The sequence below is a fragment of the Anguilla anguilla genome, chromosome 3, assembly GCF_013347855.1.
Source record: "Anguilla anguilla isolate fAngAng1 chromosome 3, fAngAng1.pri, whole genome shotgun sequence".
Classification (NCBI taxonomy): Eukaryota; Metazoa; Chordata; class Actinopteri; order Anguilliformes; family Anguillidae; genus Anguilla; species Anguilla anguilla.
In genome coordinates, this window is record NC_049203.1 from 65,749,816 (window position 1) to 65,770,182 (window position 20,367).

Below are 20,367 nucleotides of genomic sequence, written 5' to 3' on the forward strand. Positions count from 1 at the left end.
CCGTAGCTGGAGCGAGCTAGCGCCCGTAGCTGGAGCGAGCTAGCGCCCGTAGCTGGAGTGCAGTGCAGGGGGTGGTGTTTCGTCTTTCGTCATTTGGTTCGACGGCGAGAGAAATGCAAACGCAACAGGCCGCAAGCGCATGCCTGTGGCAAGGCGAGGTGGGCAGATGACCCTGCGTTCCCACAGCTACAAAGGGCTCAACACGGTGCTGTGTCCGACTGCTGACCCCCTGACCTTTCACCCCTGAGGTCGCCGGGTCACGGGGTCAGACTCTCGGGGTGGCAGCTTCCTGATACCTATCCCTTTCACGCATGTTGTGAAGAGGTGATCAGCATGTCTTTAGTGCAGATTGGAAAGGCATTATGGGATAAATAATTACGCGTCTGCCCTAGCATCTGTAACGCGTCTGGCCTCTACGTTACATTACCTTACATTACAGGCATTTAGCAGACGCTCTTATCCAGAACGACTTACACAACTTTTACATAGCATTTTACATTGTATCCATTTATACAGCTGGATATATACTGAAGCAATGCAGGTTAAGTACCTTGCTCAAGGGATACAACGGCAGTGTCCTTACCCGGGAATCAAACCTGCAACCTTTCGGTTACAAGCGCAGTTCCTTACCCATTGCTATACTGCCGCCTCTAACACGTGCAGCGCATGCACGCAGGTACACACACACAGAGTTTCTGAAACGTTTTGAGCGCACAGACCGAGAGCTGGCTTATCTAATTGGAAGTGGGGGATGTTTGTCGGGAAAGGGCGAGAGAGGTGTTTTTACTCCGATAGCGCGGATTTTTGTCGCTCGCGGCATTCCGGCTCGGACTGTCACTTTCGCCGAGCGCGGAGCGGCGGGAGGGGAGGGGAGGGGCAGCCTGTCGGCCAATCGGAGCCGGCCACGGCATCGGGAGGCCCGTGCACTTAAACACGCCTGTTGCCGGGGCGGTAATTACACGCAGAGAGAGAGAGAGGGCCGCTCGCTGTTGTTGTGTCACGGCTGTTTGCGTAGCCCTTTGCTCTCGGCTGGCTCCCCCCCCCCCCCCCCCCATTAAGGAAAACAGTCCCGTTTTTGATGAGGCTGAACGGACCCAGATTGAACACCCCCCCACCCCACCCCCCACCCCGGTGGCTTTTTCCCCTTCCTGCTCGTTTGGGACGGTAGCGGGCCGGGTGTTTTCGGACGGAAAGGAGGGGCGTAATTTGATTCGGGTCCATCCCTCTTCCTGCCCCTGGGTTGCCGGCGGTGATGTAATGGCAGTGCGGAGCCCCGCCCCGTTGCCTGTTCCCCGCTCTTCGCTCCTCGGCCTGGTCTTGGGGGAGCGCTCAGGACCCTTTGCGTAACGGCTGGCCGGGGAAATGAGGAATTCAGTCCATCTCGGACATTTCCTGTTCAGATCAGCCCCCCCCCCACACACTCACACACACACACACGCACGCACACACACACACACACACTCTCTCACAGCACGCACGGACGTGGCTGCTTCGTTATTCAGCTCGTTTTGTTTTTTCGTACACACGACTTTTACTCGAGGCGTAATTTCTGTGTTCTCGTACTTGGGATTAATCATTCCCCGAGCGTTAGAAGTCGCAGTCTTCCCCCCTTCTCAAAGGGGCTCTTTGAAGTGTGACTCAGTTCGGTCGAACCGCAGTGTGGTTTGCCTTTTATAAGTGCTGCTTTGAGGGGGGGTGGGGGGGGGGGGACTTTTTCAGTTACAGCGATCTGGGAATGTTCAGTGTCAAAAAAGCGTCTGGTCACGCTTGCTTGCCTAATGTGTTGAGCACGAGTCCAATGTGATTAGATTAGAAGAGACCGTGATTCGGCAAAGCTGCGTATGGAATTCGTTGGCAATCGTGTTTCAGTGCTGTGGTAATTACAGCAAAGTAGGTAAACAATCTCAACTCTTACATGTCAGTTGGAGGTCATCCTGTGTGTGTGTATGTGCACGCATGCTGTGCGCGCATGTGTGTCTGTGTGCATGCGGTGCACGCATGTGTGTGCATGTGTGTGTGACTGTGGGCCAGTGTGTGCGAGAGAGAGACTGTGTATCTCGATTTAAAGTTTCACGCTGAAGCAAGGTGACCAGGTCTGTGGAGCTGGACGCAGTGTGCGTGTGCGGTAATCGCTTCACGCTCTTCCGGAGATGGAAATGCTTAAAAGTTTACTTTTGCAGTCACGGCTGGGGAACACTGATCCTGGAAAAATGCTTGAAGGTCAGGTCAAGCTAGTTGTGTTGTTGCTAGTGTCTTCCACAGGTATTAATGGATGAAAGAGAAAGAGTAACTGTGGGCAGTCATGTTTGTGTAAATGTGTAGGATATCCAGGTATGTGACAGGTTGTCTAATCCAGAACTATTTATATGTACTGGACTCATGAATCCGTATTCAGGGGTGCTCAGGCACCTAGTAACCTAAACGCAAAATATCCCTACCTGATGCCTTCTGGTCTCAGAGCTCTTTCCTGTCCTGCTCTCCACCGATAAGCACACAGGACTTTGGAGTGCAGGGGGCAGAAGGATGGCATTATGGGAAGAGATGGAGGGGAGGAAGCTGAGCTGACAGGAGAGCAGCTGTGGCACCGTCCACGGTCCAGCCTGTCCCGACAGCAGCAGACCCCTCGACAGACCCCCCCCCCCCCCCCCCCGCCCCGCCCCGCGTCTGGAACGTGTCACTTTGAGATTGTGAAGAGGCTCTCCTCAGCTGTTAGCATGTGTGTGTGTGGCACGTGTCCCCCTCCAGACCTATTCGGAGACCACCCCCCCGTACCCCCTCGCGCCCCTGCCCCCCAGCACCCCCCTCACCCCCCCGCTCACGCCCCTTTCGAGGCAGGGAGCCGCTCTAATTTGTGTGCCAGGGCAGACCCGGCCCACACCCAGGCCCGGCTAAACTGGGCCCAAATCACAGGCTTTGGAACCACAGGGAGGTAATTATAGCACAGCTCCCTGAGAACCTGCTCTTAATTCCCCCCCTTCCCTCGCACCCGATCCCTTCCCTCACTCTTTCGCTCTCTCTCTGTTTCTCAAAGAAACACTGTCTTTGAGCTGCCTAGGAATAGACAAGAAAAACACGAGGAGTTTGGCAGGCTGTGATGAGTAGAAAGAACAGGGTGGAGGGACACGCCAAGGCGGGGTGGCGTTGGGGGTTGGGGGGGGTGTACCAGCTCTGTCCTCCATCTTTCCTTCCTATCATTGGCTCACTCCGTTCCCCTTCCTGTTACAGTTACAGAAGGTTCAGCAGGGTCTGTTCAGTCTGTGCAGGGACACACGTGCCTCCATGTATTCAAATGCTACTGTCTTAGGGCACTGAGGTGAAGCCACTCTCTCTGCTCTCACCCCCAGTCACCTCGGCAGGTTTGGAGCTCGTTTGCATCTGTAGTACGCTGAGTGTGTACCGACGCCACATGACTTTGGCAGGAAGCCAGAGGCCCCGTGAACAAAATAGCATGCGCAAAAACCGACCTGACAACCCCCCTCTCCCCTCCCCAGGTTAATAACCGAAAAAACTGAACAAGGATAGGTTCTGGCATTTTCCGGCATCGCAGGGGCCGATGATGCCTGCTTGTGCTCAGTTATAATGGTAGAGAGGCCTACCCTTTGTTTCTTCCCATTTTATATTAATCCTTTGAAGAGCAGGTTTGTTTTAAGAATGTTTTTTTTAATGTATTTATTTTTCCAAAATTCTAAGTCAGTGTTCTAGAACTCCACTGCTTTTAAATTAGCAGCAGCGATTGTGACATCAGCATTTGAATGTCCAGTTAAGAGCATTCTGATCACATATTTGTGACCTCACGCGTGACATTGAAGGGTTAAAGATGAGCTTCTGTGGGCCCCGTTGTTTGCAGTGAAAGTCTTCAGACCTGCAGTTATCATCAGTCACTGCAGTGTTTACCTTCCGTCGGGACTGAAACCGCTGTGCTTCGGTTTTCAAACGTGATCTCTTTAAAACGTGGCGTATAATAAACAAAGCAGGCCGCTGGCTAACATGGGTCCTGTCAAACTGCTGAGGTCTTTATCCTTTGTCCTTATAACTTTAAGTAGGGCACGTAAACTTTTCCGCCCTCGGATTGCTCTTTCGGGCTAAATTTATATTTGTATGTACGACCTTTAGCCGGAAAAAGAGGGTGTAGGCTTGGAAACTTAAATTAAAAAGAATGTATGGCATCACAAGAAATGCATTTAAAGGGATCGTCCCGTGTTATTACAAAATCTCTTGAATTTCTAAGCCAAAAGTAGACTGTAGTATTTCTGTGCTGTAATTTAGAAGACAAACATCGGTTAGTCTGTGCAATCGTGCGAACATTAAGAAAGGCACAGACGACTAGTCACCCGTTACAGGAGTTTCTGCCAGTCGATGGAGAGCCGTGGCAGAAAAGTTTCTGTTGCAATAGATCTGCGTAGCTTGTCTTCCCACAGATGAGAGAGCTGGCCCCTCCCACTTTCGGGTCTAAATATATCACTGGATGTTCTAATTGAACCATTGTCATTAAACGCATGCCGGCTGGATTGGTCGTGCCCTTGTTACGGTGTTGCTATGGAGTCGGAAAGGAAGTGAGGTCAGGCTTTATCAGGAGGTGATGATTTGTTTGGGAAAGCACCTTTTGAAAAGCTCTGCTTCCAGACACGGTCTGTACCCGAGCGATTGTGTGGGAGCGCGTCCGGCCAGCCTCTCTGTGGGAGAGCCAATGAGCAGGGCCCGGCTGAACCCTGACGGTGGCCTTCCTCTCCGTGTGTTTGTCTGTGTGCGCCCACCTGCAGTACAGACCTACAGTGTTGACTTTACTCTTGCTATTGAGCAGAGCTTAGGTAGGCGACCCGTCTTATCAGTAACCGCACTGCACCGTTTCCTGATGTTTGAAACACTTCAGAATTATAGGAAGACTGTCGATGCAAACGGAGGTGAGAACCGGAAGGCCGTTTCTACTTTTCGTGCCGTGTTTTCATATCAGATTTGACCTCGGAGATGAACGTGGATGCGTTTTGGAAGCAGTGGAGATCGCTTCCTTTCTCGTCTCTGATTGGTTTAGAGCCGCTTGACCCCTCGATCGCTCAGCGAGACCCCGCTGATGCGGCGGTCTGTGGCCACTCACAGCGTCCATGCAAGCTCTGACACGTCTGTCCGTCTGTCCGTCTGTCCGTCTGTCCGTCTGTCCGCTGAGGTTTCTGTCTAGTAGTCTGCCTTCAGGCTGTTGCAGTCTGTCCGTCTGTCTGTCCGTCTGCAGTATCTGTCTTTGGTCTGTGAATCTGTCAGTGGAATTTCAGTGGTGTCCACATTGTCAAACCAGCAGGAGTGCAGCAGTGATTGTGGATAACAGAAGGAAAGCTCTCTGCGGTATGTGCTACTTGTATCATGTGTCAGGTTGAACTGGTTAGGTTCTGTACTGCAGCCAGAGTTTAAAAAAGTTCATAAAGTAAAGGTCCTCCCCTGTATTTTGTTCCAATCACCTGGATTTGATAATTTGCACAATTCTTCAGACAGGAGGTGGAACTAATTAGCGAAATCAGCTGGCTGAGTTCATGGGTGGAAGAAACAAATAACAGGACTTTTACTTTCTGGCCCCTGGACTTTCCACCTCTGGCTGTGGCACACACACTGGTATGTTATCACAGTTTTTTCTGTCTGTTATTGCAAAGACCCTGTACCCCTTCACGTGTTTTTCTGGATAAGGCGGGGGGTAGTGTGGGGTGCTGGTGGGTATCACAGTCTGGTACAGCCCAGCCAGTCTTGACTTCTAGGGCTGTGATTGACACAGACTGGGGCCGTCTGTTTGAGCCACTCCAAGAAGATTAGAGGATTAGCCTTTTCTGTATTGTAGCTCGGCCATTCGAGCAGGCTAATTGGCGGTGCGCGGTATTGGGTGAGTATCGTAAAGCGTGACCCCCTTCGTGTCCCTCTGAGGCTTGAGATGAGGAACGCCGCGGGCCTCTCCCGGAAGAGGCGTCGTGTTTGAGTGAAAGGTTTTGCGCGCGCTGGTCCGGGTGACGGAGTTCATGTTGCGCTGCACGGTCTGTTTGGACAGAGCGCACGTGCTGTTTGTCGAGGTGTTGCCAAAATGTTGATGAGGGTGGGGTGGTGCGGATGGGGGGGGGGGGGGGGGATTGCAAAACCTGCTGCGGCAGCGTATTTCACGGCTGTGGGGACTCCTGCTGGGGGCATGCGGGGGCCGGTTCGTTGTTTCTGTTGAAGAGCGGGCGGCGGAGGCGGCGGCGGCGGCGGCGGCGGCTGCTGCGGGTCGCGTGTCTCTGAGATAGCGCCGCGCGTCGCAGTGTCCGGTTCGCGCGGCCTTTCTGTCCACACGCTGAATTAATCGTGGAAAAACCGTTAGCCCGCGCCGCGGCATTCCTCTCGCATTGTGCGTTCCTTTCTGACGTTGTGCAAACATTCTGCAGGTTGGGAAACTGACTGAGCCAACAAAGGGGAGGAGGAGGAGGAGGAGGAGGAGGACTAGGAGGAAGAGACGACCATTGAGATTTGGCTGCTGCTCTGTGCCTGAACTCAGTTTCGTAACGTTGGGCCTTGACATATTTGACGGATGAATTACTGCTCGGTTGAGTTATTGCGGGGGTTACCATCAGTCTCCAGCAGAGGGCGCTGTCCTATAGCAGTTAACCTCTCACGCAGCAGGAGGGATGTCTCTTAGGCTGGCACAGTGGATGGAACGGTGGTATCCGCACTCGCTCGCAGAGAGCCGCAGGCTGTGCAGGTGGCCATTATCATTCGCCATTTAATCGAGCAATTAAAGCCCTTTACACAGTTTCCCTCTTAATTCCCCCTCGCTTGGTTTTCCTGGGTCAGAATCGGTTGGTGACTGTTCTAAGCAAAACCAGCGTCAACTGCAGCCCCTCCTGCTGTGAGTAGCACTGGTGTAGAGCACCAGGCCTGTATCTTGCGTGCGTGTACGTGTGTAACTACGCTACGTGTGTATTTTTCTCTAAAGCCATTTCCACCCGTGACTGGTTGAGGTATGAAAGGGTTCTAAAATGTCTGTGAGAAAATGTAAATTTTTTAAAAATGAATTCATGTCTGACGGCAGTTTTTATTTTGAACTGTTGCATGGCTGTAAAGGAGTAGTGTATGGGAGTAGTATGCGGACTCACACTGTATTAATAGCGCATTGTTTCCCAGCTTCCTGTTCCATTCAGACAGGGAGGACTGGGCACAGCTATACATGCACACATTCACTCAGACACACACAGACACACATGCAAGCACACACATGCACACACAGACACACATGCAAGCACACAGACACACATACACACACGCACATTCTGTTTCTCTCTTACACACGCATGCACACATGCGCGCACACACACACATGCACACTCCGTCTCTCTCTCACACGCACATGCACACACACGTGCACATTCTCTCTCTCACACACACACACACACACACAGACGCGCACACACACACACAGGCATGCACACTGTCTCTCTCTCTCACACACACACACACACAGACGCACACACACGCGCTCCCACTCCACCCTGCTCCTACGAGGGCCCTCTGGAAGTTTGTAAACCGCGTCTGCGTCGTTTCCCCGACGGGTGCTTAGCGAGCGTATTGAATAAAAGCAAACACCTGGTCTCCTGTTAGTCAACAGGGCTCTCATACGGCTGCGCAGCTTCCTGCAGCTCCAGCACCGCTCAGTGGAAATTGGCTCGCGTTTTGGCAGAAGGCCTCTTTCGCTCCCGGCTGTATTAATCACAAAATGGCTCATGGAAAAGCATTGTGGTGGTGGTGCTGGTGGGGGGGGAGGGGGGGGAGGGTGATTACTGTGTGACTTTGTCAGCAAGTAACCTACCTGGAATACCTGCTTGAAACAAGTAATTACTGTTGCTGTTCTATTACACATAATGAAATTCACAACGTTGCTAATGTTGTTAGCATTAACATTAGCATCATTGCTGTCAGGCTGTCATAGTTTTGCTGAGTAATGTACAGTGTTCAGTGCTCTGTCAGCCTCTTCTATTTTTTGAACTTGTAGAGTTATTTTGTCTATGATGTGCAAGGTGTGCAGTGCTTGTAGCAGTGGGTGATAATCTTCTCTCTTGTCATGGTCCAGAAATTACCAATAATCGCCGTGGTGATACGGGGATTCTGTGGCACGCTGGCCAGGATTGGCTGAGCTTGTCCGGGCCAGTACATTGTTACCTGGCAACAGCGGGTGGTTTTTAAAATTATCGGTTCTGATTGGCTGATTGACCCGTCCGTCCCTGTGCGTTTCAGATGGAGCAGCTTTCGGACGATGAGCTGGACCACGCCGCGGAGGAGGACAGCGACAAGGAGGATCAGGACCTGGACAAGATGTTTGGAGCCTGGCTGGGGGAGCTGGATAAGCTGACACAGGTGTGCATGGCAACCGTATCTTAGCAACCGCGTGACGGCGGCAACCGTGCGACAGATCGGCGGAGCTGGGTGTCGCCGGTACCGAAATAGACAATGCACAAAAAAAAAAAAAACGATTGTGATGGAGAATAGTTGTGGTTGTGACGATGAACAATTCTCTGCTGTTGTTTGCTTGGGAAGAGAGCTGTAATAACATGTTCTAAATTGGGGTGACAATTTGCGAGACCCAAACAGTGTGACAAGAAAAGTTGACCTTTTAAATTCATTAGACCCACAGGAGATGGATACAATCATGTTGACAGATGTGAGCATTTCTAGATATCTAGATGGACACATGAATTGGTAGAGATGCGTAGGTCGCTAGGTGGTAGGTCGGTATGGAGGTAATCATGGAAATGGCTCTGTCAGTTTAAATTGCAGTTTTCCACACACGCTGACTTTTGAATAGCAGATCATGTAGCAGTTTCATGAAATATTTCACTTGGTTTTAAAACTGCTAGAACTGTCAGCTGGGACACCGCTGCTGCTAAAGTAATCAGGACCTTTCAGAAGCAGCCCCCGCCCTCCCCCCCCCCCCCCTCCCCAAACGCAGAGAGGCTGTAAAGATGAAGGGGGGGGAACTGGTCTGACCCGTGTCTCCCGCAGAGCCTGGATGATGGAAAGCCAGAGAAGGTGCAGAAGGCCCCCCTCAGACAGGAGACCAACCTGGCCAACTTCTCCTACCGCTTCTCCATGTACAACATCAACGGTGAGCGGAACCGCGCGCGAGCGAACGACGCGCTCTCTCCCCCCCCGCCCCACCTGGCGTACCGTCAGAGGGGGACCGATGGGCCCATCTGATAATGCGATCTCGAGCTCCGTGGCTTTTGTTTTGGGTCGCTTCTGTGTTTGTTTTAATATGCTGTTAAAGAAACCACTTCAGGGGTTTGATCTCTTGTACTGAATTAACCACTTCAGGGGTTTGATCTCTTGTACTAAGTGAACCACTTTATGGGTTTGATCTCTTGTACTAAGTGAACCGCTTTACGGGTTTGATCTCTTGTACTAAGTGAACCGCTTCATGGGTTTGATCTCTTGTACTAAGGGAACCGCTTTATGGGTTAGATCTCTTGTACTAAGTGAACCGCTTCGTGGGTTTGATCTCTTGTACTAAGGGAACCGCTTTATGGGTTAGATCTCTTGTACTAAGTGAACCACTTCATGGGTTTGATCTCTTGTACGGCAGAGAGGCAAGTCTAATGCTTAGAGCTTTCTGGTGCTGGTGACTCTTTTTTGTGGGAGTGAGTGTGGCGTCTGGATAAGCTGAAGGAAGCGCCCCGGGGGCTGTTTGTGGCGCTAACTGTCCGTGTTGCCGTGGTTTCAGAGGCGCTGAACCAGGGGGACGCGGTGGACCTGGACGCCCTGATGGCGGACCTGTGCTCCATAGAGCAGGAGCTGAGCAGCATCAGCAAGCCCCACGGCGGAGCGGGGGGGTCCCGCCTGGGCGTGCCGGGGGGCGAGGCCAAGCTCCGGCAGAAACCCCCGCCGGGGCGGAGCGGGAGCGCCAAGCACGGGGGCGGGGGGGGCAGCAGCGGCGGGAGCAGCAGCGGCGGGAGCAGCGCCCGGGCCTCGCCCTCCTCCACGGTGCGGGGCGGGAGCAGCCACGCCCGCCCGCTGGCCTCCAACCTCTCCCTCGATGACATCACCGCCCAGCTGGAGCAGGCCTCGCTCAGCATGGACGAGGCGGCTCGCCAGAGCTCCTCCCCCACCTCGGCGGGCCCCGCCCCCGTCTCCGTCTCCCTCGCCTCCGCCGCCGCCTCCTCGTCCTCCTCCTCCTCCTCCACCTCCACCTCGGCCGCCACGCTCCGCCGGCCCTCTTCCTCCTCCTCATCCTCGCACCACCGCCGGACGGGCTCGGCCGGCACGGTCAGCGACCACGACGTGCGGTCCATCGGAAACTCCTCCCGCTCCAGCATTAACTCCGCCTCCGCCTCCAGCATGGACTCGCTGGACATCGACAAGGTGCTCCGCCCGCCCGAAATGGACGGGGTGCAGTGTCCCTCCACCCAGCAGCAGCCCCCCCAGGGACAGCCCAGCACAGAGGTACGGCTGCCCCGCCCACCAGTCCTCCGCGCTGCCGCCAGCTATCCCACAATCCCTCCCTGTTCCCTCAGGTTCCCTTTTCTGTAATCACTCAACACCATTTCCTCCACAGCGGAGCGAATGAGTCTCCCAGTGTCTGCAGGAGGCTGGCTCTGATACTTGATGGGCTTTTTGGGGTTTTGGTCAGTCTCTGAAGGCACCTGAGGGGCTCCTTGAGTTTCTCAGGTCTTGCAAGAGTCTTGTTTTTTCCGTGCAGTGGGTCTGTCGGTACAGTGAGAATGTGACCGAACTGTCGATGGTATACGGTGTCCACACGCTGGTTACTAGGTGTAGGGATAACGTCTGAGTCCTTTCCATCCGTCGTTTGCGAGAACGCAGATGTGGAAGATGGCGACTGTGTTTCCCTGGATCAGCTGGAATGCTTTGCAGTATTAAAAGAAGAAGAAAGAAAAAGCCGCTGGCCACATTTCCCCTGCAGATCAACCCCATCATTTGTGTTTATTGAAGTTTTGGCTGAAAATACGGTGCTTGGCAACAGCCTAGATAATGACGGCCATCTGCTGGGGTAGCAGGCTGTCTTTAACAGTAACTTGTGGGGAGAATTTGAGCTTTATCCTTAAAAAATAAATAAAAAATCCTTACAGAATAATCTGTAAGGATCCCGACTGAATCGGGTCTCTGAATAGATATAAAGTACACGCACACACACGCACACACACACACGCACAGACGCACACACACACACACGCACAGACGCACACATGCACTCACATTAAGAGTGATTCCCAGAAGTGAGATTCAGGTCACCTGTCACTGTTCCCTGAGGGCATCAAAATACCCTGAAGTGGAACGTCTGATTGGCCAATGATGAGTTTCGTTCACAGAAGACAGGATAAAAGTCGCTGTCTTGTTAGATCGTCGCTGTGCTGAACTGCAGCCAGCAGGTTTCTTTTCCTTTAAAACACGTACTTTAAGGAAGGATCTGTGTGGTTTATTGCTCAAAGTAAAAACATGCTCCCTTTGTGGCGATGACTACACTGGCACACACACGCACACACACGCACACTGCTGCAAGCGTACCTACGTCATTCTGCTTTTGGACTTTTCAGAGGGCGATACTGCAAGCTTGCGTCTGGCACCCTGTCCGCTGCAGTAGAGTGAGAGCAGAGGAAGAGTGGGAGTGAATGTGCGTTATCCTGAGATGAGTCAGAACACGTGGGCGCGTCAGAACGGCTGCTGGGGGGGGGGGGGGGGGGGGGTGGGTGGGGGGGTGGATGGATGAATGGATGGGGGGGGGGGGGTTCTCCCAATGGACCCTGCCCCGCAAGTCCAAAACGGAGCGGTGTCTTCCACGGGCAGGTCCCGAGATCCCTGATCAACCCCCCCCACCTCGCCCCGCCCCGCCCGGTTTCAAGCCCAAATCCTAAAATCCAGATTAAACTAAAAAATAAAAAAAACAAATAAAAAACCCTCAACAGCCCCGCTGGCCGAATGGGAGTCTATTAGAGTTCACTCTGGGCTAGGCTCCTAAACCTGTGTGTCTCCCAGCTGGAGAGGGAGAGAGAAAGGGGGGGAAGAGAGGGGGGGAGGGAGAGAGGGAGGGGGGGAGAGAGAGAGAGAGAGAGGAAAGGGGGGTAGAGAGGGAGAGAGAGAGGGGGGGAGGAGAGAGAGAGAGAGAGAAAGGAAGAGACGGGGGGACAGTGAGAGACAGAGAGAGAGGGAGAGAAAGAGAGGGGTAGAGAGGGAGAAAGAGGGAGAGTCACCACATGCACAGGATTACACCGAATGGACTCTGATTCTGATTGCATCTCCATGCCAAAAAAAAGAAAAAACAGACCAGCTGCAAATCCACTCTGTCGTCGACTGTAGAATCCATTACCCAGTTGTTAAACACATTGATATACAATAATTCAATAAGATTTTTGCCACTGTTGACCTATAGTGTTTTCACACTGAGTTGGTTTCATTGGAAGTTGTTTCCACATATGGAACCCGTGTTCTCTGGAGCAGGGCTGCCTAACCTTGTTACTGTAGATCTGCCCTCCTGTAGGTTTTCACTCCAGCCCTAACAAAGCGCACCTCATTCAACAGCTGGAGATCTCCTTGAGCTGCTAATGAATAGAATCAGGTGCGACAAATTAGGGTTGAAATGAAAACCTCCAGGACGGTAGATCAGGAACCTGGGTTGGGTAGCCCTGCTCTAGCTGCTGAATGAGGTGTGCTTTGTTAGGGCTGGAGTGAAAACCTGCCGGATGGATCTCCCTGCTCTGAAGAAGCTCAGCAGTGGCTGTGTTTTTGTATTTATGCTCTTCAGCCACTTGAGAGAGTGTGGGGCTCAGTGCCATGGTGGCTGGGTCACCTTGGCCTGTCAGTACCCCCCCTCCTCCCACAACCCCCCCCGGCAGAGCGGCTCCTCACAGGAGCTTGTCTCCCCGTTCGTAACTCCGCCCCCTGGAGTATGCCGCCCTATGCGCTGGGGGTCAGGTGACGCGTTGCGGGGGAAGCCAGCTGTTCTCTCTCTCTCTGTAATGGTGTTCGTTTGCCGTCCCCCGCACCCACGGGTTTTTGGGGAGGTCCGAGTTGCGTTTTCCGATCCCTTTCTTCGGCGTTCCGCGGCCTCGGAGCGCGGGATGGGTGCGGGATGGGTGCGTGGGTCCAGTTCGGTGTTGGGTCTGAGGTCTCCTCCCTCCTCCACTTCCTGAATAGCCGCTGCATGATTGGTGGAATGCCCGATCATTCACCTCGGTGTCAGACACACAGACGTATTTATGTTCACCCTGCATGTGGATGTATTTTTTTTTGGCCTTGCACTGAAAAATACAACATGTATGCATGTATGCCTGTTGTATCTTTTGGGCAGTGAAGAGAAAAGGTAGCATGCTTGGAATGATCTGCTTAACATTTGTTGTTGTTGCTGCTGCTGTCTTCCAGACCTGGGTCAAATGCGTATTTGTTTTTGGATTCAAATACTTTTCTGTGCTCTGTTGATCTTGCCTGGTGTAACTGAGCATGCCAATATGACCAGAAGGCGGGGTTTGCACATTTTGAGAGTATTTAATTGGTTCCAATACACCAGTCGAGATCAGTAAAGCGTAGTAAAGTATTTGAGTCCAAAACACGTACATATTTGACCCAGGTCTGCAGTCTACTCCAGGCTGCCGGGATGCCTTGTTGCACTAACCCCCCCCCCCCCCCCCCCGCATACACACACACACACACACTACACACGCGCACAGCCCAGCAGCAGCTAGGTCTCTCTCAACATGATTACACACACACGCGCCGCATCAATCTGCCCAAACTGCCAGGGGACTTAATCACACCCAGAGGAGGAAACTCCTCTCCGTTAATGAAGAACAGGAAAGAGCCTTTAAGCAGTAAAAGCAGTCAGGAGTTTTTTCCAGGAGTTTCGTGCTGACGCTTGTGTCTGCGTCGGCACGGAAGTGGGCAGAGGGGAGGGGAGGACACTGAGATTATGAAGGTGTCCCAGCGGAGCTGTCCGAAAGAGCGGGGGGTGGGTGGGGGGGGGGGGGTGTCCTGAGACTCCCTTTGGAGCGAATGTACGGGCACAGTGGGACAGTAGGAACCAGTGCTGCTACAACAGCTTTTTGTGCTGATGCTTGTGTCTTTTCTATGCCCACCAATCACTGAAAAGCCAGACATGTGACCAGTCTTTACATTCAGTTTGCATTATACATTCATTCGTAATGACGATGTTCAAAATTAGTTTCTTTTGTCCTATTTCATACACCTGACAAATAAGAAAGTCAGAGATGCAGTGTGGCACGAGCATGTAGTCTCACAAATACGCTTACCTGAATAGTCACTTACCTGCTCATCTTCACAGAGTGGCTGTACTTCCTTTCCTCCCTCCCTCCTTTCCCCCCTCCCTCCATCACTCCCTCCCTCACTCTTGTCTTCTTGCATGCTGAAACGGTTTGTTTTTGCATCCTGTTTCTCTTCCTCTTTTGATTTGTCCTCTCCCCCCCTCCCCCCACCCCCCCTCACTGGCCCTACACATCTCACACTCCCCCCTTCCCAGCATGCCTTGCTGCGATGGCCCGGCGGTAAGCAGGCCAGACGGCACCTTGACTTTGCCTCGCAGGAAGTGGAAGTGGACTTGAGCACTGTAAGTCTGTGTGCGTGGCGTGGATTCACTTGCGTCTCACAGCCTGAGTGGACCCCTTTGCACAAGCCGGCAAATTCTTAACGCTTCGTCAGATTTGTTTATGTTTTTCTGAGTCAGGCAATAACCTTTGTGTTCCCTCTTTAATGCTATGTACTAAAATACGTATAACTCTTAAGCATCGAAGCATCCAAGTTAATGGATTGTACTGTATTACTTCATGTCTGTCTGTCTCTTTGTGTCTGTGTCTTTGTGTGTGTCTGCGTGTGTGTGTGTGTGTGTGTCTGCATGTGTGTGTGTGTGTGTGTGTGTGTGTGTGTGACATTGAGATCTCTGGCTCTCATAGTCCCATTTCATGTGGAAGGTTCAGGATAATTACAGCTTTGGAGAAACTAGACATTTAATGTTCTAATATTTTGACATAGACACCAGTAACGAATTGGGAGGGCTTTCTGAACTTTGTAAAACTGAATCAGAATTTGGGGCCCAGCTCTTCTGTGATTGGGCGCGTTCTCTGACTGACATCCTGAAGTCATGTGACCGCAAAACCATGGCTGCGCTCACAGGTGTCCTTATCTCCTGAGCCTGGAGTCTTTAAATCCACAATAAGTTTTATTCATCCATCACAATTACTAGATGTCTGACATCTAACTAAGATTTTCCAACCGATCTTGACTGCTTCTACATTTAAATCATTTTAATCATTTAAACCAAATGCGCTTGTCATAATCTGCTGTGTGTCCACCATGAGCTGTAATTTACAGTGTAGCGTATCAGCCTGTTTGTAACCGGAAACCCTGATCCCATTGGAAAGGGCTCAGATGCTTCAGCCTGTAGAGGTGTGTTCAAGGTCAGGGTCTTTGATGGATGCTTTAAGACTAGATTCATGTATGAATAATTTATAAACTGCACTCGTGTGCGTGTGTGTGTGTGTGTGTGTGTGTGTGTGTGTGCGTGTGTGCGCGTGTGTGTCTGTGTGTCTCTGTCAGTCTGTCTGTTTGTATGTCTCTGTCTGCTTGCCTGTCTGTCTCTCTCTCGCTCGCTTTCTCTCTCTCTCTCTCTCTCTGACTTTTTGTCTGTCTATCTGTTTGTCTCTGCCTTTCTGTCTGTCTTTTGGTCTGTCTGTCTGTCTGTCTGTCTGCCTGTCTCTCTGTCTGTCTGTCTGTCTGTTTATGTCTGTCTGTCTCTCTCTCTCTGCCTTTCTGTCTGTCTGTCTGTCTGTCTGTCTCTGTCTGTCTGTCTGTCTGTCCGTCCATGTGTGCCCGTGAGACATTGAGACTCCCGGCCGTCTCCCCCAGTGAGCGAGGGTGAGAGATCGGTGTCTGTCCGGCTCTGTGGAAGCGTCACGTGGTTTCAGGCACAGGTTGTTCTCCGGGTCGGTTCAGTCTGATTGGGCGCATTGGGCAGCCGGCAGTAAACACATGAATAATATAACAGAGCCGCAGCACGGTGCCCTGGGGACCCACACGTTTCGTGCCCGTCATCCTGCGAACAGTAACAATATAACCCTAAAAAAGGGCTCTGGGGCTGTGTGTGGATGAGAGCAGCGTGTGCCGTCTGTCTAATGGGATTTCGGGGGGGGGGGGGGGGACGAAGGGAGGGGGGCGGTAATCAGATAGTCCGTTTTAATAGCGTTAGCCGGTTCACCACTTCTGCGGGTGTCGGGCAGCTCAGACTTCGAGGAAGAGGAAGAGGAGATGTGTTTCCTGAGCCCAATCAAATCCTACCTTATACCAAGTACTCCCAAATGTTATCAAATGAAGCATGTCATTGCATCTGCCACTTAACCCGCAAAATGTTAGATAAGTTACACACATTTCATATAATAAAAAAGAAAAAAAAAGGTTGCTAATTATGTTACCTTAGCGGAACACGGAACACTAGTGTTAGTGAACTGTTTTGACAGGTGGATTATGTGTGTGTTCGGGGTTTTAATGATTAACTGGACTGTTGCTTTATGACATTGCTACTGCTCTAAGGGGGGTGAGAAACGAGATCACTCTCCTTCGCCAAATTGTTTCTCTGTGCACAGTCGGTGCCCAAATCAGCTCTGGACTTCTCTGCTTCCACCCTTTTCGACAGATCGAATGCATTTTTTTAAAAATTCATTGATAATCATTGCACTGATATCTCTGTCTGTTTTTCTCTCCTGGTTTTCTGCTCCAAGCACTCCTATCTGGACAGGGAAACCTCGCTCATTCTGAGAAACATGGCCGGAAAGCCCTCTCACTTGCTGACCAAGGTGACGCATCCTTCGCTTGTTCCTTCCTCCTTCCTGTCTTCGATTCTGCTGCCTGCCTGCCCTCCCTCCTTTCCCTATTGGCTGATTGTAACCCCACCCCCCCGCCACCTGCCAGTGCCCCTCTCCCTTCCCCCCTCCCACTCACAGGTGGTTCTGCGGCGTGACAGCATGTTGCCGTCGACGACGGGCGCGGTCTGGCTTTCGCAAAGCTATAGCGCGAAAGGGGAGTGGCCTCTCCGATTCCTCTCTCTCCCGCTCTCTCTCGCACGCCCGCTCTGCTTCCGCTGTCTCTCTCTCTCTCTCTCTCTCTCTCTCTCATGCTCTCTCTCTCCTGCCCACCTCGTCTGAAACGCCCCCCCCCCCCCCCTTAGCTTTCAGAAACTGGTGTCATCCCAGTTTGCCCTTTGCCCCCCCCCCCCCCCTCCAGGTTTCAGTGTTGGCCCCTCGTGTTCTGGACTGCAAATATGTACAGAGTGATGCAACTTCCACTCCTACGCATTACTGTGTATATATTAGAGCCTGCCTTTAATTAATAACTACAGGATTGTTAATTAAACTAAAAGCGTTCATGCGTTTGACGTTGACTGAAGCATGTGAATGCTGCTCGCATACTCCAGGGTATGAAGCATGAAGGCATGCCGGCGTTCGCCGTGGCAACGTGCGCTTGGACTCAACCTGTCTTTTACCTGCGGTTGCGCTGCGTTCGCCAGCGAGGGGCGGGGTTTGTTGGTGGGGTGTGGGGTCGATTGGACGGTTTTGGCGGGTGTGGGGGTGTGGGGGTGTGGGGGATTGTGGTTGGCATTTTGGGTCCTCTAGGTTTTTTGGCGGGGTTTTACGAAGATACTTCAAACTGGTGTTTTTGGGACCTGAAGATGATGTGTGCTGATTGGACAGACATCATCCGCTGTGTGTGTGTGTGTGTGTGTGTGTGTGTGGAAGTGCAGTGTGTGATGTCATGAGCCGGCCCCCGCAGTCTCTCTCCCTCAGCGGAGACTGGGGGAGGGGGGGTGGGGGGGGGGGTGCACCAGGTCTGACGGGACGGACAGGAGACAGGTGGTACACGGGGGCCAGCAGCAGTGTTTCTGTGTGGGCAGGTGGGACCCCACGGGGGGCCGGGTCAGGTTACGTCCGCGGGGAGAAGTCCGGGGGCCTTGAGGAGAGACGACGGGCCGGGGGGGGGGGGGGGGGGGGGGGGGGGGTGAGCCCTCTGGGGGTGGGACGGTAAACCGATACACCGAAGACCTTTGACCTTCTGCGTGGGACAGTGACTGCACGGGACGGTGGGAAAACTGGACACCGCAGTACAGACCCTGTGACTGAGCCACCCTGGATCAGCCATGGGTCCAGTTTACACCGGAGACCGCTGTGGAGCTGAGGAATAGTGCTGTGGTTGGGGTCGGGAGGGGGGCGTAGCCTTTGGAGTCATTTGGCTTGTGCACTTTTGGGCTGTTGTCCAATGAGGTCACTTCCTTTTTGAGCCTCCCTCTGCATCTTACTGTAAACTCTCTGAACTGAAAGAAGTGTCCTTAAACGCCTCCAGTGCTCCCATCCTCCTCCTCCTCCTCCTCGCGTGCCCAGTTAACGGCATCTCTTTTCCCATCATGCCTTGAGGTACAGCACCCGGCATGGTTATCCCAAACTCTCCAAGAGAACTGTGTAGTCTGCTGATTTCAGTTCTATTTCTTGTATTCCATCACTTAAAAATTATAAATTTTAAAATTGACATACAGATTTATTTTGCAATGATATCTTTCTTATCCACATTTTGCAGTTTATTTATTTTTTGGCAAAAATGATTGCAAAATGGTTGTTTATGGAGATCCAACAAACCACTTCCAGGTAAAAGTCCCCATATATATATACATCACTGTGAATTCTCTCTGGGCAGACTGAATCCTAATTAGTCCGTGAGGCAGGCAAGCACATCAGATCTAGGAGCAGTGTTTTGTTTATTACATTACAGGCATTTAGCAGACGCTCTTATCCAGAGCGACTTACACAACTTTTTTTACATTGCATCCATTTATACAACTGGATATGTACTGAAGCAATGCAGGTTAAGTACCTTGCTCAAGGGCACAACGGCAGTGTCCTTACCTGGGAATCGAACCTGCGACCTTTCGGTTACAAGTCTAGTTCCTTACCCACTGTGCTACACTCCGGCCATTCAGTTTATGGAAGATGAATGCGGTATTCTGTTTAATCTTCCTGTGCCCCGTCTTACGAGCAATCCCTGCGTGTGCCCCTGCTCACTGTAACAGGAAACCCCATGACGGTCTGCTTAATGAGCACCTCTGTTTATCTCATGGCATTTTCGAATAATTATCAATCCAATCAGACGCCCCGTTGCTGTCGGCGAGAGTATTTGCCCCGGGAGTAGGATTTTCCTGCGGCTCATCTCTAAATTAAAAACGACAAACCGGGGCCAAATCCATATTTAATGTTCTGGTGGATGATCTAGCCTCTCGTCCGCAGCCTCGCAGAGATGTGCTCTCTCTCTTTCCAGGTGATGTACGTGTGTAGACATGCGGAGAGCTTTAGTGTGTCAGTGTTACACTGGTGAGAGTGTATAGGAGAGCGTTAGTGTGTCAGTGTGCTATACATAGCTCATACGGGGCAACATAGCTCAGGAGGTAAGACCGATTGTCTGGCAGTTGGAGGGTTGCCGGTTCAAACCCCGCCCTGGGCGTGTCGAAGTGTCCTTGAGCAAGACACCTAACCCCTAACCCCTAACTGCTCTGGTGAATGAGAGGCATCAATTGTAAAGCGCTTTGGATGAAAGCGCTATATAAATGCAGTCCATTTACCGTCTATACTTTTCTGAGCACCGTGCGTGTCACAGACTGAGGCCTTGTCCCACTTTTCCTCAGTCTTACGCGATTCCCAATATCGGGATGCCAGAAATGAGCATCTTCCCAAGCAAGCTTGTTTTTTTTTTTTTTAGTTTTCTAGCATGCGTAGCAATGCTGCCGTTTTTCTGTCACGATAGAGCACGCAAATGAAGTTCAGTGCTTTAAGGAGGCAGAAAGGCCCGTTTCCCAGATCCCTGGGGTTTCTATATCAAACGCAGAAGCCTGTCTGTCAGGGCTTTCTGTGAGCCTGCCATCTCAGCTCTTTGACAGCGCAGTAAACTGTGTTATTATGAGTGTAATCCCCCCCTCCCCTCTTTAGCCACATTACCTCTTACACCCCTGAACAGCTGGTCAGCGTGTGTTTGTTTGTGAATTTCATTTCGCTGTTGCTAAGGGGGGGGGGGGGGGGAGGCAGTTGCTGAAGGAGGGGGAGGAGGGGGTGGGGGGGGGGGTCTGATAAGAGGCTTTGACCTTATTTTGTAAACACCCCCGCCCCAGATTTTCCTCATCCAGCCCCAGTTTTGCTACTGAAATCCGGCACCCTTCTTTCAGTCTGACTGAGAAGGGGGGGCGTCAGTTCCCCTTGCCCTGATTGGGCGGGGGGGGGGCGGGGGCAGCGTACCCCCTCTACACCCCCTTTTCTCTTTGGAGCCAGCTCCCGCAGGCCTGTTTGTGAGGGGATTACTCTCTCTGACTCGACAGGCTCCCCA

The 20,367-nt window shown here is 52.1% G+C and overlaps 1 protein-coding gene across 1 annotated transcript in view; it reads left to right on the forward strand.

Annotated features, from left to right (window-relative positions):
* Positions 1–4,829: 4,829 nt before the first annotated feature.
* Positions 4,830–20,367, forward strand: part of raph1a (Ras association (RalGDS/AF-6) and pleckstrin homology domains 1a) — a 38,054-nt gene continuing 22,516 nt past the window's right edge. Inside the window, 6 exon segments of the mRNA XM_035408949.1 lie at positions 4,830–4,901; positions 8,236–8,355; positions 9,001–9,103; positions 9,719–10,437; positions 14,480–14,566; positions 16,731–16,805. Of these exon segments, the coding sequence (XP_035264840.1) occupies positions 4,890–4,901; positions 8,236–8,355; positions 9,001–9,103; positions 9,719–10,437; positions 14,480–14,566; positions 16,731–16,805 (1,116 nt within the window). The 5' untranslated portion in view covers positions 4,830–4,889.